This window comes from Antennarius striatus, chromosome 15, assembly GCF_040054535.1.
Source record: "Antennarius striatus isolate MH-2024 chromosome 15, ASM4005453v1, whole genome shotgun sequence".
Lineage (NCBI taxonomy): Eukaryota > Metazoa > Chordata > Actinopteri > Lophiiformes > Antennariidae > Antennarius > Antennarius striatus.
In genome coordinates this window covers 8885291-8903399 of record NC_090790.1, presented here as the reverse complement: position 1 = coordinate 8903399, position 18109 = coordinate 8885291, and the positions used below count along the sequence as shown (strand labels likewise).

The following is an 18109-nucleotide window of genomic DNA, read 5'->3' as shown; positions in this document are numbered from 1 at the left end:
GAGGGAGATCTTGGACCAGAGAAGATGTAATTACATTTGAGATGGATCCAGATGGGATGCAGAGTATGGCTCCCTTTTTCTCATTATTACATCCCACGAACCTGTGATGTATCGTAATTGTCAATGTTTGTGTGTCCGTCCGTCCGTCCACCAAATATCTTCACGACCGTTGCAGATAGAAAGATGAAACAAAAAGCACATTACTCAGGCGGCAAGGGGGATAAAATTGAGATGACTTGACCTTGAGAAAACTAGGTCAAGGTCAAATTTCAACTTTTTTTACTCATTGCGGATTTTGGAAGGATGTCACATTACACCGTATGCGTATTCTATTGGCTGACGGCATCCGGAAGTGAGCTCCGTTCCGTGAGTCACAAACTTATGTGAGGAAATGTTTTTATAGTTATGCTCTTCACAATACCTTTAAAAAATGAACTTGCCAATCAAAATAAAAACAACATGGATAGCTCATAAATTTCCACCACTATGAGTGATTGGATCCTGATGTGGAACATCTTGGAGATTTTAATGTCTGGATGAGGGCAGTTTCTAGTTTACTGTGTTACATCAGAGCTGCAGAGATGGAAACATGACGCTGGCACCACGCTGTTGCTGGGATAAAGACAGTCATTCAAATGGATTTTGTATATCTGTGAAATGCAAGATATGTAGTAGAAAAATTGCACTGGACTGTGAAATATAAGTTTTGTTTTGTTGCTACCTCATGAACTGCTGATAATAAACACAGTTGTATGATTTGATGCTCCAAAACCTTAGGAGTAGTTTCCTGGGTAAAGGAATCAGGTGTTAGTCATCTCTTATGCGACAGATCTGAGTAAAGGGACATCATCAAAGCAACACCATACAGCAGTCCTTCAGTGACAAATTTCTCTCTGAGGGATGATGATCTGTTGTCTCGCAACCTCTTGTTTTCACCGTGAAGCTTGTGCAGCTCTCTAGAGGGACATACAGTAAAACACCATTTGATTGGCTTAGAGGTGTTTAATTAGTATGTTGGTAGAGTAAACGTTCACAATAGCTGACACCAATATGATTCTAGAACCTCGTCTCGTAAACATCCTGTTTGAAGCAGATGTGACCATCGTGACTGTTTTTGTTGTTTCCGGGCAGATTTCGCTGGACGTGCTGGCAGACATGGGTCACGAGGAGCTGAAAGAGATCGGCATCAACGCTTACGGACACAGACATAAACTTATCAAGGGCATCGAGAGGCTGCTGGGAGGTCAGCAAGGTCAGGAAACACACACACACACAGTCTACTAACAGAGCCACGCCAATGCTAAAGTAACTCTTAGCTTATAAACTGTATATAAATGTCTGTTGGTTAAGATACTTATTGAATATTCAACATGACTGTATAACAAAGCCAGCAAGAAGGCAAAGTTTGATTCCCAGTTTGACTCGGTCCGTTCTGGATCCAGGTGGAAACCCGTACCTGACGTTTCACTGCTCCAGTCAGGGAACGGTGCTCATTGATCTGGCACCAGATGACAAGGAGTTCCAGTCTGTGGAGGAGGAAGTACGCAGACACACTCAGCTTCTTTCACACAGAAAGCAAACACACACACACAAACACACACAGTAGGACAACGGTGACTGTGTTGTTTCTTACTACCTGCCTGACTTGACGTCAGTTTGTTCAAATTATTCAGTGATTTCTCGATGAGGGCTTTTAATTTGAAATCTTAGCGTGTCAGTCATTAGGGATTTCAGTCATGTGGCACTCGAAGCAACACTCTTCACTCCATATCAGTGTATCTGCTCCGCTGTCTGTGTCTCCTGCGGATGGAAGGAGTAATTCAAAGAGACAGCAGACATCAATCTGAATTGGTTTAAAATTAATGAGGATGTGTCAAACATTAATAGAAATTTAGCAGGTAATTTAAACTGTAATTTCCATTTAAGAGCTTGAAAAATTGACTGGCGTTACGTCTCTTTAAACAGCGTTGGACTTGTAGATGGGGACAAACACGAGATGCGGAAACTGTGGAAACTATGTGGAAACTACATTTTATAAAAGTTAATTTTCTAATTTGTCTTCTGAAGTACAGTAGTTGATTTTTTTTTAGAATTGGAGTGCTTTTATTGTCCTCATAGGCAATGTAGCATGAAATAAAATTAAAAAAGACAACTTTGGTGGTACAAAATGTAGGTATAAAAAAACAAAACTGTTTTTCCTCTTCAGCTGCAGAGCACCATCAGGGAACATCGTGACGGAGGCAACGCAGGTGGAGTCTTCAGCCGGTACAACATCATTAAGGTGTGTACTCGACACGGACCAGTCTTCCCTCTTAGTGAACACAATTGAGAATTTAATAAATTTTAAACTTTCAATTTTTGTAGCTTGCTTAGATTTTGAAAGCCCATTTTTTACTTCAGAGCTCAATCCTCCATCTTTTTCCACTTCAAATCCCTCTGTTCATTCGTCGTTCCCTCCCTGTGACTCTGCAGATTCAGAAGGTGGTGAACAAGAAGCTGAGGGAGAGATATGCACACAGGCAGAAGGAAATAGCGGATGAGAATCACAACCACCACAACGAGCGAATGCTCTTTCACGGTAATCCCACACATATCGCTCAGCGGAGCAGGCGTCCTCATCATATATGAAATGTCATGGATTCCAGCAGTTTTTGTTTTTTATGCTTTCATTTATTTGTGTCTTTAAAAAATGTTTTGTCACTTGTTTAATTTTAGGGCTTTCTACTTTTGAATTTTGTATACCGGTATATATCAAAAGCTGCTGATCTGCAGTAAACCACAGGGAAGCAAAAGTCAGGAATATGAAGTCAGGATGTCACCGTCTTTCATCAGTAGTGAAATAACCTCAGCAGTGTCTCTTTGTGCAACTGTTTACCTGCTTCAGCTCAATTCCTGTGAGTTTTTCTAAAGCGTTCTGGGAAAGCTGACGTTTCACCTCAAAAAAAACAAATCAAGTCGGAGACGCACGCCGTGAGACTCGTCTTCATCTTATAGCTGTTTTGATTTTCTTCTCCCCCCGTAGCTTCAGTTTCTTCTTCGTAGTCAATAGAAGCAAAACGCAGCATTTTCTCCTGTATCCAGACTCGGTCGTCACTCTGAGACGAACCGCTCTGGTCTCCTTAACGTTCTCATTCTCGCAGCTCGACCATCAGCGTGAACGAATCTCATTAGTCTCCTGTGTCTCCCTTCAATGGTGAGGTTCAGTCGGGACTCAATCCGGGTTTTCTTTCTTTAAACACTTGAGGAAAAGATGCCAGGCAGGCGTCTGGCTTCAGTGTTGCCTGACAAATCATATGATGTTCAAGTCTCTTAGATCGTGGATTTCCTCTTCTAACATTTAGTCACATCGAATCTGGATCCCTACTGTTTTGCTGTCTTCATACTTTGGGAAGGTTTTGTGCTAAATTGTCTGTGGAAGAGAGCTGTTTGATAAAATAGAAGGTATGATGGTGCAGAATTTCTACATTTACGATAACTCTATTACTTGAAGACACTTGTATTTAGGGATATAAAACCTCATGTTCAGAACTTCCCATAAATGAGCTGTGTCCCTCCTTTTTTTCTCTTTTCATTCTGTCAGGTTCTCCCTTCATTAACGCCATCATTCATAAGGGTTTTGACGAGCGTCACGCCTACATTGGCGGCATGTTTGGAGCCGGGATCTACTTTGCTGAGAACTCGTCCAAAAGCAACCAGTACGTCTATGGGATCGGTGGAGGCACAGGATGCCCCACCCACAAAGACCGGTCGTGCTACGTGTGTCACAGGTCAGACGTCTCACCGTGTCACATCAGAAGCATTTTCCCATCCAACACCTTGATTTTCGAAGTATAACAATTCAGCATTTATACAAATACAGTCTCACTATTTGAAAGTGCTTTAACTGCTCCGTCACTGTGCTTTGTCTACTAAATAATGCTATGTGTTAGATGATATGTTATACATATGTTCTTAAACATACAGTAGAACTCAAGAACACTTTCTTTTCTATCTCACTCCAGTCGTCCCACACTGCGTTTTTGTGAAAGTCAAAGAATTTTATTCAGAACTGTAAAGAAAACAGTATAATAGAATAAATCTATTGATATTCACCATTACAGTACTGTAGTATTATGTGTAGGAATTTGAATTCCTTTATTTTTGCTGGAAGCAATGAAACATATATATTAATATAAATATATATGTTTTATATATATATATAAATATATATGTTATATATATATATATATATATATATAATATATTTAATATAAGATAAACACGTGACTGAATCAAACATGACATCTGATGCTGACTGTACGTTTGTTGACGATGCCTCCATCGGTCTGTGTGTTTCTATTCCAGGCAGATGCTGTTCTGCCGGGTGACGCTGGGCAAGTCTTTCCTTCAGTTTAGTGCCATGAAAATGGCACACGCCCCCCCTGGGCACCACTCGGTTATAGGACGGCCCAGCGTCAACGGACTGGCATATGCAGAATATGTTATCTACAGAGGGGAGCAGGTCAGGATTCATACAAACGCACACATTTTTTATGCCTCCAGACTGTTCATTGGTGTAAGAAAACCTTTGAGATGGAACATGACACAAGTATTGACGTGCTGTTTGTCTGCAGGCTTACCCAGAATACTTGATCACGTACCAGATTGTGAAGCCAGAGAGTCCGGCTGCGCCCGCTACCACTCCTGAGCAGAAGTCTTAAAACACCTCCCCCATTGGATATGAAGAGGGTCGACCTGCGACAGACTACAGCCGCCATCTACGAGGGCTAGAACTGATCTAGTCGGGGTTTCAAACTTCACACGCAAAATTACAGTCTGAACTGAAGTTGGGCTGGGTAAAGAGTCCACCAGTCTGCTGGTTAGTGTCCCTTGGAAACAAGATATGGGATGAATCTGAAAAGAAGATGAAGAAGAAGAAGAAGAGGAGGAGGAGGCATTGTCTTTGAGTTTCAGGGGATGGTGCACGCTCAGTGCTGCAGACAACAAAAATCCATTTAAATAATTGGGTCTAATTTAGCAAAAGAGAAGGAAAACAGTTTGCCAAGAGTTGTGAAAGTGAACCAGTAAGCTGTTTTTTTGGGGGGGTTTTTTTGGTTTTTTGTTTCCATTTACAGGCTTCTCTCTTGGTCCTAAAAACAATTGAGGAAGCAATTACAACAGGATTCAGAGCAAAACAAATGTCCCACATCACGCACTTTTGCACCGTATGTGTTTTTAGTGTGTGGCTCTGGTCCTTTTCCTGCTTTGTGCATCATCCTCTGCAACAAAACAACAGCCCAAGGCCACATCCAGATTCAGCAATGTCGAGTGGAAAGAATCAGAAATCCAGGGCGTTTTAACAGCTTGTTGCCGCTTAGGCTCATAAACACGACCTTGTTCTGTTATCTCATTGTTTCTGCTGTAAGCAAAGGAGACATGATGGAAGAAATGTCAGGAGTGTAAGTCAGTAAATAGGGAGTGAGAAGGAGGCAGATACAGACAACCAAGTAGCAATCAGTAGCTGAGATAGGCTATTATCAGTCGAGCCAATGAGGCCTAAACAAACCAGTATCGGTTTATTTTAATTCTGTTAATTTATTGAGTCTGTTTGTCAGACATTTAAAGGAATTATTTTATGGGAAAAATTCAGTTTCAGGCCGGTTCAGATTTAGATAACTCAAAATGAGTTGAGAACTAGAACACAGCAGGACAACAACGGACCAAACCGTCACACTGTTACGCGTACAAACTCAACCTACACACTTTTCACTCACTGCTCCTGCACACCTGCTTCATGGTTTACCTAAAGCTGCTCTTGGCAAATAAAACGGGTAAGAAAACCAGTTTGGAGAGTTCAGCGCCATCAGCACAGTTAACTGTTTATGAAGGGTGTGACCTTTAATGCCCACAGAACCAAAACGATCGAAGCGTGAGAAGTGAGTTTTGCCAACACAAGAATTCATACAGGAACGAAACATCAAATTTCCTTAGTTGGAATTGGGGGATAAAATGAGTCGTTACTCTGTGAACCCCACTCCTCTCTTTAGGATTTCAGATTTCACCTTTCGCAGTTTCGCACAATGTTGACTTTCTGCTACTACACTAGTGTACTGACATCTGAAGCATCTTGGTGTTTCAGTGTTTCTCAGAGGGACCCATCCTTTCCTCTTTCGTTTACATGAACCTGCTACCTTCAAGCCCCTTTCCTGTACCTTAAACGGTTTATGCCCCCTGGTGGTGCAACAGAGGCATTGCGGCTTTGCAGTTTTCAAGTTGAAATTATTTCTACATGTACGATATATTTGTTTCTCCGAAGCATATTCCATTTGTTTTCCTTTTCATTGTTATTTTTTCATTTTTTATTATTTCAGTAATCCTGAGTTTACACTCCTGTGATAATAAAGCGAATAGCGAGCCATTGGGGGGGGCTGGTTACAGTCCTCAAAGATGTTTCTACACCAGAGAGCTGCAGGTTGACCACAATGAAGGAGGACAAAGAGGATGATGAAATATGTTGTACATAAATATGCCTTCTCCAACCATTTATGGTGACACGTTACATCATAACTGCTTTGTTAACTCCTCACACATGTTGTGAACTTGATCTGCTGTTTTATCTGTACTGACTTTATGTACCGGTCGATGGTTTATTTAACAAGTGATGTTTTTAATGAATGACCCTACACCACACAGGACCATATATGAGTATGTAATCGGCAGGGAAATGGCCTTAAAAGTTTTTGAGGATTGATCAAAAATGTTGAAATCACTCAGAAACACATGATAGCAGGTTTTACCAAGTCAGGAAAGGTTTTTTTTTATTTTTTATGTCTGTTACAAAATCAGATTCTGGCTTAAGATTATGTAATTTCTCCACCAAATGCGAACAAGCATTAAAACTTTGCCAAGCATAGATCTTCCTGTTTTTTCAGAGAAAGATCTGCCTGTGACTAATAAAAATTGTTCTTATCTGATGGTTTAGGTGCTGTCATGTTTTCACTTCAGCAGTTTCCCCTCAGGTTTGCAGCAACAGGTCAAACCTTGTTGAATAGCAGCCAATATTTTTTGCAAATGACTCAGTTGTGCAGAGGAAATGAAAAGAAAATTAATTAAAGTGAAACATTAGTAGCCGGGAACAACTGGGGGAAATTGAAGAAATCTAATAAGTTTGAAATTAAATTGTAACAGAGAAAAAAAGTTTTCCAGTGAGGAAGAAATTGTTTCATCCCTATGACACAGTTAAAAGTGTTTTGCCTGTTATTTATTTGTTTTAACACAAGACTGAAATGATAGTTTTACCTCTCTGTGAGAAGTTTTTCCTTGTCCAGTATCCATTAAATGATTGTTTTCTCATTAAAACAATTGTTTAAAGATTTTACTTTTCACAGAAACACAAGCGTTATTGATAACTCTCTGGATTGATTTTGTAATACAAGCGAATTACATCTTTTTTTATGTTAATCCCCCCCCCCCCATTTACCAGTCTTGTATGTTTTCTTGTAACACCTTTGTTGATACTGATGAGAGTCGGCGCCGGGGGAACGACTTCAGGTGTGGACATTGTTCCAAACAGACTGAATGCAGAGCAGGACGAGTTTCTAGTACTGTATGATATATTAACCATGAATGTTTTCTTTTAAATGAGACTGTAAATAAACCAACTCCAGATGGACCTTTTATCAGTTCTTTAAATTGTGGTTTTATTTCCAGGCGTGTATGTCACAACCACTTGAGTCATGTTTTCTCTCTTCTGTCTCAAAAGGTCATTAAAGTTGTTGCAGAGAGAGAGAGAGAGAGAGAGATGAACTAATGCTTGCTTCATCTTCAACACCAGTCAGCAGTTTGACTCATTTCCTCCTCGGTGATGTTTGCCTGGCTGTACAGACAGATCTAACCACCATTTCTTATTTTTTAGACCATGTGGTTTAAGTATAAAAGCCTTTTTTCTCTCTCTCTAATGAAGAGATGGCAGTTTTCTCCATCCCTAAAATGAAATATTCTGGTTTAAGAGTTTCATTGTTCTTCTACCAGTCATGTGTAAGCCTTTACTGCTACCTGTTAAAAAAAAAAACACCTCGTGGCACTGAAAGACACATTTTTTAAAAAATGGTCACAAAATCAATGTCTCTAAAACACCTACAGCATGAAGGGAAACAGAATATGATTAATCAAGAACATTAAGCTAATTATTTCTGTTTTTTGGAGATGAATTGCCATGACAGTAAAATCTTGTAGTTTAAGCCAAATAAGAAGAAATAATACAAGTAAACCACTCATTTTAGTAGTCGAATCAAAATGGTGAGGGAAGGAAGAATTTCTCCACAGAGACAGAAACACCTTTTTTATATTGTTTGACCATCCTCCTCTCGCTTTTCTTCACCCTCCACTAACCGCTCCATTATATCCTCCTCTCACACCTGTTCTAGCACTTCCTCCCACACTTCTTGCCATCCCAGCAGCCATTTCACAGGGTCAGGGAAGGAAGTGTGAGATGATCCAACAACGTTGATGTGAAAACCTCTTCTGAACAACCTCCAGGAGTTCTGGCAGTCGGGCTTGGCTCAGATAGCAGTTGAAGGTGGCACTTGAACTTCAATCACACTTATTTCTACTTTGTCATTCAACCAAACTGAGTTCTTTTAACTACATCTGGGTTAAAGGGTGACTCACGATGGTCATCGCTGCACCCTGAGTCTGGTAAGTTGCACAAATGGAGTGTGATCTGAGAGGTTCCTCTTTAAAGAGATAGAAAAGGGTTTGCACACCACATGGTGGAGATTCATGTGTTGGATGACGCCCACCTAGACCACAAGTCTGCAGTGGCAATTGCTTTTTGGTGAGGAGTTACGAAACCAAGATGAAATAGAGGAAGACCAGGATGAAGGCCTTCCTCATGAAAGGGCTGCATCTAAAAACTACCCTGAAAATACCTCAATGCTACAGTTATTAAGTTGCTTTTCACACATTTATAAAACCACGTGGCCGTTTCACATGTAAACATAGTCCACCTTTGCATTTAGAATTTTTAAAAAGTGAGAAGAGTGAATTTTGTCACACAAAAACAACCTTTGAGGATAATGGGGTTTCCCTTTTACATGTGGATTCCCTGTGTCCAACTGTATACATTCATGTTTAAGTTGAAATAATTTAAATTATAATTCCATTTTAGACATGTTGTAAAAACATTTAGTCGTTTTGATGACGTGGCTCAACCCTAACATTCACATATCTGGCTCTGTGGGTTAATGTCAGCATATTTCCTACTTTAGGAGCTCCTGAATGAAGAACGTCCAGGTTTGGCTGCAGTGAAAAACAGAGTGCTGTACATCCTGTTGTGTCCTGTTCTGGTGTGTTCACTCCTATCTGTTGTGTCATCTGAACAGGCAGCATGAGGACACTCCGATATTGTCAGCACTAGATGGCACTGCGGGCTGACGGTTATTCTTTACCATCATTTATAGCTCAAAGGGGTTCTTGATATTTTTTTAATGACAAATAACACCCATGTTGTCCATAGATTTTTATCAAATGAGTAAGAGGTTTATTCTTTAGTTGCAGCTAGGTTGAATTAATGCCTTTATTTTGTAGAGAGCAGGGGAATACCAAGACAAGGCTAAAGGTTTGGCTTGACTGTATTTGACAGACTGCTTCCTGTCTGATTTGTAGCCTGCTTGGATGATCATAGGCAACTTTAGTTTTAGTAAATTAGACTTATAAGTAACAAAACACTGATTCACCGTCCTGATGTTCGTATCATACTGTCTAATAGAAATAAAGCAGATGCACTTTATTTAAGAACGTTGTTTATTCAACTTCAGTAATAAATAAAACGCACAGATAATTCATTCCACAATAAAATTGAAGGAAAACTTGTTTTATGCATTTATAAACGTCCAAGTTGAGGATTTATATTGCCAAGATGGGTAAACAGCGCTGACGAGAAGACAGTCTAGATGGATGGACTAACACGGAGAGGCAGACAGGCCGACAGACAGACAGGTTCCACACAGGTGTGTACAAAGTATTGCGTTTTTCACTGATTGACTCGTTTCTTTTTCTTCTCTTTCTAGGTGGACAAAATGTCTTTATGCAAGGTTTACCATCACCATGTACAAATCAATCATAAATTATAAATACAGTATTGCATCACTTCAAAGTGCTACAGAAATAGGTGCCAACAATCTTTAAAAACAGAGAAAAGTTTTTGTGTATGTGTGTGTGTGTGTCTGTATTTGTGCATAAACTAAGACCCGGGTATCAAATGTAACCATGGTAGGACTTTGTGCCTTTGGCCGTCTAGAACAGACTGTAGAACTCAGCCTGGTTAGCAGCTGAAGCAACACAAACATTGCCTTAAAATGAGATATAACTAAGTGATGCTTGTGTGTGTGAGTGTGTGTGATGTTGTTATTGTCGTTTTCCTTGGATGAATTGTCAGGATAATATTGCAAGATCTCCAAGTGCTACCGGTTGTGTGTGAGTGTGTATGCGCATCAGGGTTCCGCTGGACAAACTGAATTTAAAGACAACTTCCTGTTACAGCCTCAAACTGCAAAGCTTTCTTCTGTTTGCCGCTGTCGCTCCTCTTTTTCAGTGCGTATTCAGTCTGGATTTCCCTCATCAACAACATTATGCGTCCCTGATGTTTAGAAAGTAGAACTTTTAATAGGATCTGTAGGTGTTGATGTTTTGTCACATTGAAAAATTGCACTTTCAAGTGGTGACATAAATGGGAATCTAGAGTCTGCTAACAGTGACTCTGGTACAGGATGTTTGGTGCTTGTGTCCATCATTGTGTGCTTGAATAAGGATAATGGAAAGAATTCTGTTTTTGTTGTGTGTGGTTTGTTTGTTTTTTTATATTACTGCAAGGCTGGAATGTTGAGATTTATTTTAAGTCTGACAGACATTCAGAAGATCTGCTTTTGTAGCAGCTAAGAAATAAAGTAAATCCTGCTCCAACAGAAATTCCAGGGATGCCTAAACGCGTGGAATACCTTTTATGAACAAGGCACAAACAACTTAAAGAACCATTTGCTGATGATGCACATCTTAGCCCAGGAAAAAAAAAAAAAAAGATGTAGGTTATTTATTACTAGTAAAGACTGAATCATTTAAAACTGATTAAAACAAAGAAAACCACCAGAATGGTCCTTTAAGTGACTGTCCTGCAAAGCCGCTGCGCTTCAGAGTTTAACCTCTGAAATAAAATTGATGTAGCACTAGAGGAGTGTGTCGGGGTGGGTGGGGGCTTCCCAGTCCTGGTCTTTATTTGGCATCTTATTTTATTTATTTAGCTTCTCTTCAGCAGGAGATGAGAAGAGGAGACGGGGGGGAGGGGGGGGGGACTGTGGATGAGAGGCAGAGATGGGAGGAGGAGGAGGAGGGAAGGAATATAAAAGGCTGAAAAGGAGATGAGAGGAGAGGAAGGTGTTGGGTGCGGGGGGGCGGGGGGGAGAGAGGAAGTATGAAAGACAGGAAGCTCCAGTCAGATCGCTGGCAGAGCACCTGTCACTGAAGAGGCTCCTGCTTTCTATCACCGTTTCCTCCCCTTTTTTATTTATCCACCTCCTTTGTCCGACAACAGGAGGGGGAAAGAGCGGGTGCTTAAAATTCCTCCTTCCTTCCTGTGTCCATCTCCTCTCCTAAAGACCTGTTGTCTCCATAGCAACAGACCCTGTCTTCATACTGAGCTTATTCAGTTGGTGGTCGTGAATGCGTGTGAGGCAGTGTGTGTGCTGATGCTTGTGCCTGTCTGTGTCAGAGTGTGTCAGTATGCATCATGTTGTTGTTGTTGTTGTTGTTGTTGTTTATCAAGGAAGAGGGCGTACCATCAGTAAGTCAGTCCAACACTCCACCCAAACTGTTTCACCCAAAGAAGTTTTGAAAGCTGGGTGTTGTTGTTTTTTTTTGGTCAACCTGAGTGACTCAGCGCTGATGCGGACGGAGTGTTGGCTGGTTTCTGAACGCGTGGAATGAAAAGTTTTGATTCAGGCACCTTGATGCTTCTCGACTCCCCCCCCCCCACTCTGGAAGCATGTGCAGGGGTCAGGGGTCAGGAAGACCCCTCTCTCCGGCCATTACAGTCCTGTCTGTGCTCTGTTAAGTTGTTGGCGTGGGGAGGGAGGAGAGGGGAAGGGAGAGGACGGTGGGAGCGGGGTGAGATTGGCTCTCAATCAGCAGCCGGGGGAGGTCGTGATGGGGCTGTGGTGCAGGTAGGCGGCGTTCACCACCGAAACCGGGAAGTTGAAGATGAACGGAGAGGTAGGTGTGACCGACACCGAGGCGGCGCTCGCCGTGGACTTGGGCCCCAGCAGCGGGCTCACCGTGGCGGCTGCTTCGGCGGCGCAGGAGGTGGCGAGGAGCTGCGACTCGAACTGCAGCAGCTGGCCCATGAAGCTGAAGTTGGGGGAGATGATGCTGCGACGCCGCCGGACGAACTCGAACGCTTCGTCCAGACGCACGCGCTTCCTCTTCATCAGGTAGGCCAGGCAGATGGTGGCGGAGCGAGAGATGCCCGCTTGACAGTGGACCAGAACCCGTCCACTTGAGTCCCGTACAGCATCTAGGAGCAGAGGAATGACGCTTATTATAGGATGGAGATGAGGAAGCCTCACGCTGTAAATAATCAACTGTTTATTTATAATCTCAAACTCTCAATCTCAAACTCTCTCAAACCAGTAACCAGCGTCAAAGTGAGAGAACAGGAAATCATATTTAACTGAAACACAAGTGCTAAAAATTTGAGTCATCAGCCTCTTTCACACTTCCTCCCCTGTCTTATTTCTGTCTCTGGCTCTCTCTCTCTCTCTCTCTCTCTCTCTCTCTGTATGTGTGTGTGTGTGCGTTCATGCTGCTTCCTTAATGTGAATAACCAGATTTATGTAATTGTTTGATTGAAGTGTTTCCAGTAATTCAAATCCCCCCCAAACAAACTGAATTTTCCACGACTAGCTGGACATCATGATGTTGCTCTGGCGCATGACTGGCTGCCTGCAGGAAATTAGAAGGCCAGTATCAGAAAGTAATGGAGGGATTTTATTGTTTTGATCTTTCTTTACAATAAAATGAATGGGATTTCCCACTATTGTTCGTCAAAGAATCTAAAATTCCTTCTTTGAATCCAGTTCATTCTGGAATCTCAGTTTGTCTCTATTTGCAGAAATGTGACCGCTGACAGGCTTCTCAGTCCTTTCTGTTTCTCTTTCAAACTCTGACAGTTTTCAGGTAACTTCACCACAGATTGTCTTTACTCAGTGGATGAGTCAGAGTCTGGTCCCACTGCAACTAACTATGACGCATACCAGCACCTACACACACACACACACACACACACACACACACACACACACACACACACACACACACACACACACACATACACACAACACGAAACAAATCTAATACTTTCATCTTTTGTTTTAAATCTAACGGAATATTTCTTTAGTAGAAATATTATTCTCTTCAGTTTCCTTTGCACGGCTTTGATTGGTGGCTTTTTTTTTTTTTTCTCTTTTAAATCTGAATTATTACCACGGGCAAAACGGAAAGGACAGATTACAAAGAACAATCTGTTACCTTCCGCTAAATCTACATGTAGAACAAATCCAACGGAAGAAACCATCACACTGCACTTGGAGGAATCTCGAAACACCACGAACGTTCTCAACCAGGGTAATCTTCACTCATTATCGGTTATTATTATTATTATTATTGTGGGTTTTGATTTTATAAAAAAGACCACTGAGCCTTGGAGATGTGGGCATCATTCTATTCATGATTGGCTGTTATACACAGAACTGTTGATCAAGGATTGAACTGAAAAATTACCTGGACTTAAAAAAAAACATCTGACCCAATGAATAAACTACTAACAAATCTTTTCATACCACCTAAAAATGATCCATTTATGACACAAGCATGATGTCGATTGAAGGAAGCTAATTTATTTATAGTCATCCACCATTCTTTCTTTTAAAATACCACACACACACCCGCACACACACACACACAAATGAGCGTCACACACTGAGTCACTGACCTATGAACTCAATGGCCTCCAGGAACCAGCAGCTGATGTCTTCTTTATGGTTGTCCTCCACAGGAATGCATTTGTACTGGTACGCCCCCTCGAAGTGGTTGGGACAGTCAGCCGACACGTTGAGCAAGGCCGAGATGCCGATACCGTCCAAAACCTCTTTCTTTGAGGCGTGGAGCGCGCTGCCGAGATACAGGAATGGGAGAATCTCAACTGGACCACCCTGGACGAAAGAGAAAAGAAGGAAGAACATGGAAAAATTACGCTTTTTAAAAAAAAAAAAAAATCAGCAATGAGATGAAGTATAATCCGTTCATTATAATCCGTTCATTCAGTCAGTAATCACACAAATACATCCCAACGCCACGCATCTCGTGCAGCCATACTGCTCATAATTCACTTAAATGAAAAAGTGCAAAGACAAAGAATCATCTGTGTCAGCAGGGTGGCGGGGGCCACATACCAGATGACTCAAGTAGAAGTGTAACACTGGCTGGATATTCTGTTAATCACATCAGCCATGCTTATCATCCGACAGTGGTAACTCGTTATCTGCATCAATTTGTGCGGGGGTCATTCGATTCGAGCCATTCAGTTTGGTTCACGCTGAACTATTTCCCCACACAGGGACGCATTCAAGAGCGGGAGCTGCGTATCTGATGGACAGGCTGACACAAAACTGAAAATACTAGCATTGGTTCTGATTCAGCAGTCAGTAAAGCTGATTAACTTGTTGATCGTCATTTGCCAATCTCTCATGGGAACAATCTGTACTTTCCGTGTGACCAGACTTTATCAGTTGAAAGTACTGGGAAGACTATGCTCTTTATTTATAGGGAACTTCTCAAAAGTACAGTGTGCTGTAAGTACAGTATGTCCTATCGCTTCACACGCTGCAACCCCAGGCAAATCAAGCACAGAAATTAAACATGTAAATACGTTTAAACGCACAGCTCTGATATCCGGTTGGAGTTTATTTTAAAACAGGCCTCAGACCAGCCTAATGTAAAAGCAGGTTTTCCCATCTGTTTTTGATGGAACGGCTCATCCGGCCGGAGGTCCATACCGGTAGTGAGACTTATCGATGTGCACTCTGTCTGTTTGTGTCACTGCCGCTGACGACCTCGGTACTGACACAGCGTCAGGAAATGATCAATACTGCTAAGAGTGGTAATGTGAGGAGGGGAGAAGCGGGGGGGGGGGGGAGCGAGTAAGCTACTCGACTAGTTCTTCTACTGTTTTACCATGTCGACGCGGTAACAGGAAGCTTTACAGTAATCCTAGAATAAAAACTCAACAGGACTGTGAGGCTGAGACGACGGGGGTGTTTTTCATATAGATGCATATAGATGCCGGATTGTTTGCGCCTGCTGTCATATGTTTCAGTGCATTTTAAACCCCACACCATGTGACCGTGGACGTTACATATAACCTGCGAGCTCAACAGCTAAAAAAACCAGGCCACAGGAAGTAATGCAGAGATGAATCAATGATGAACTATGACCTCAAGCTAAGCTTATAAAAGACATAGAGCTGGTTGGAACGAAAAGATTCTTCTCAAGGTTTTTCTCCCATTAGTTTCATTTTCTCTTGCTTTAAGGAAGACAAAACAAATACATAGTCGTAGGAAGAAAGACTGGCAATTAGAAAATGAACAATGGTTGAGTTGCAAAGTAAATAACTTCCTGTGTTTGCATATGGTGGCTCTGAAAATGCCTGCATGTAAAGTTGACTATTACGAGGTTACAATTTGAACCTGCTTATTAGTCGATTAGTTAACCTCTCTAAAGATTTAAATGATTTGTTTGTTTATCAAAAGGTGGTTCAAATTTTTATTTGTGGATTTTCTTACTTTTAGTTGAGCAATCTTTTTAACCGCTGCTTTTTACAACTACATTTATGGATGAAAAAAGAAAAGCGGAAGAAACACACTGAACACACTTCTAGTATTTTTTAAAGCTGAAAAGGTGTGTGTGTATGTGTGTGTGTGTGTGTGTGTGTCTCCTGTTGGAACTTACCTGGTCATGATGCGGTGTCCCACAAGACGAGCACGCTGAGTCGATGCTGGACTGGCTGGTGAGAGGCGGTAAGGATTTGGTCTTTAAACAATACTCCGGGTACTCCGAGAAAAACCTGTCATAGCCGCCTGGAAAAGAGACATGACTATTTGTTAAACATCAAATACAGTACTGTACAACAAAAAGGGATTATTATAGTATACTTTCTATGTGTTACTTTAGAAATAATCTTATGAAATGACAGATTTGATCTTTGTTGGGGAACCAGAGATAGACAGAAACACAACAGAAATGAACTAAAGAACACATTCACGTCCAAGCACCACTTCCACCAGGATTTAGTCTGGTCCATGCAGTAGGCCTGAACGAAAAGTCCAATAAACTGACCCCTGACCCAGTCTGTACTGCGTCTGCTGCCGTGGATTTGGAAACAAATCCATGATCCTTTTGTTTTTTTTTATTTATACATCTGCAGGCTGACCGTTGCTCTGTCCACCTAAGGGATCAAACCAGATTAACTAAGAAACTATCATTTAGAAGCTATACACTCCTGCGCTTCAAGGCGTCTGTGTCATTAGAATGCACAAAAAATAGTGCGCCACAGCTTGCAGCAGCTTTGGTTTTCAGATTTCCTGCAGTCTAAATATAGTCTGTCGGCTAAATCAAGTGATGATTTTAGATTTTACAGCCTCCCATCTGTGATTTGGGCGAAGCAGACTGTTTCTGCAGGCAATCCAGTGTGTCCTGTAAGTCCCTCTGGTTTGATGTGGCTTCTACGCATCACCATTACCTCATTCACTCAGCTCACAGCTATTGGTCTGTGTGTGGATGTGTGTAGCTGTGAGTGACGGAGTACATTGTAAAAAAATAAAAATAAATAAAAAATAAAAAATACACCACTGCGGAAAAGAAAGCCGGCACACTTAAAATATTTCTCTCTGGGTAATAGATTCATATCTGGTAAAAGGAAGAATATTCACTATATTTATGATGAAAAATAAAATCATCATTTTGGGTAAAAATAAACAGTTCCACACAGACAGGCTGGTTGAGCTGCTGGTAACATTATGATATATTTTTATTTCATATTTCATTTTTTAGCAATGAATTCACCATAAATCTTACATATTACTATTAACAAGGAAATCATAGTCTGATCAATATTGTGAAGAATATTTTTTATCTTTTTGGCCTAAATAAAAACAGGCTTATTTCAGTGGAATAAAAGCCCAATAAAATGGGGGGAAAAATTAACAGTAAAATAAACCTTATTTGTCTAAAATTACTTCAGTATTTGTGCGCCATCATCCTCACATAATAAGGTTTAATGGTGGAACGGTGCGCGTCTTACCTTTGAGCAGGTAGACGCGTATGCCGGAGGAGTCCCCGCACAGCGCGTTGAGCACCACGGTCAGGGTGCTGTCCTCCTTCACCGTCTCGGAGTCCGGCGTCCTTTCGTCGTACAACACGGCGACGGAGAACATCCCGGAGCGGAGGCGTCCCCGGACCTCATCGTCCCCCGCCAAGATCTGTTCCAGGCTCAGCACGGAGCCCTTGGCTCTGCGCCGGACGATGGTGTTGCACCGCGCGTTGACGGCGCCGCGGATGTGTCCCGCGCTGAAGGCGAGGAACGAGCGGCAGTCGAGCAGCAGACACTTGGCGCTGTCGTCCTTCAGGATCCGCTTCAGCACCGGGCAGTCCATCTCACCCAGGTCCTCCATGGCGCGTCTTGTGAGGCTGCGTGGGTAGAGATAGTGTGCGTCCTTCTCCGTCTGACCCTCAGATCCTTGCGGTGGAACTCTCGCCTCTATCCGCGCATCTTTCCACGCAATGTAACCGCACTACACCTCTTCCTCTCCCTGCGACTGAGGCTCCTCTGGGTTGTTTCTGTTTTTTCCTTCTCCTTTTTTTTATGAATGGGCGCTGCGCGTCACGGCGGAGGTGACGTAAACAGATAGCAGCCAATCACAAGGCACCAAGTTTCCCGTCCCCCTCCATCCTCTACAGTCCATTCACAAAAAAAAAGAAAAAAGAGACATCAATGAAACGAGAGGGGGGTGGGGATGGAGATGGA

The 18109-nt window shown here is 42.0% G+C and overlaps 2 protein-coding genes across 2 annotated transcripts in view; one reads left to right on the top strand and one right to left on the bottom strand.

The window, feature by feature from the left end:
• Positions 1–7656, top strand: part of LOC137608436 (poly [ADP-ribose] polymerase tankyrase-1-like) — a 73199-nt gene extending 65543 nt beyond the window's left edge. The window contains exons 23-29 of the mRNA XM_068334816.1: positions 1132–1252; positions 1443–1540; positions 2207–2281; positions 2473–2578; positions 3581–3767; positions 4345–4501; positions 4614–7656. Coding sequence (XP_068190917.1) covers positions 1132–1252; positions 1443–1540; positions 2207–2281; positions 2473–2578; positions 3581–3767; positions 4345–4501; positions 4614–4700 — 831 coding nt within the window. The 3' untranslated portion in view covers positions 4701–7656. The remainder of the gene's footprint in view (positions 1–1131; positions 1253–1442; positions 1541–2206; positions 2282–2472; positions 2579–3580; positions 3768–4344; positions 4502–4613) is intronic.
• A 2109-nt stretch (positions 7657–9765) lies between these two features.
• Positions 9766–17906, bottom strand: dusp4 (dual specificity phosphatase 4). The gene is made up of 4 exons (XM_068335295.1): positions 17387–17906; positions 16036–16163; positions 14021–14240; positions 9766–12544 (listed from the first exon to the last, which is right to left on the bottom strand). The coding sequence occupies exons 1-4, from the start codon at positions 17754–17756 to the stop codon at positions 12156–12158; spliced, it is 1107 nt and encodes a 368-aa protein (XP_068191396.1). The 5' UTR covers positions 17757–17906; the 3' UTR covers positions 9766–12155.
• Between the last annotated feature and the right edge of the window lie 203 nt (positions 17907–18109).

Coding starts and splice junctions, on each gene's coding strand:
- dusp4 (XM_068335295.1), bottom strand. CDS start 17,756: ATGGAGGACCTGGGTGAGATGGACTGCCCGGTGCTGAAGCGGATCCTG. Junction 14,241..16,035: donor GGACACCGCATCATGACCAG/GTAAGTTCCAAC, acceptor TCTTTCGTCCAG/GGTGGTCCAGTTGAGATTCT. Junction 12,545..14,020: donor GGAGGCCATTGAGTTCATAG/GTCAGTGACTCA, acceptor CTCTGCTCCTAG/ATGCTGTACGGGACTCAAGT.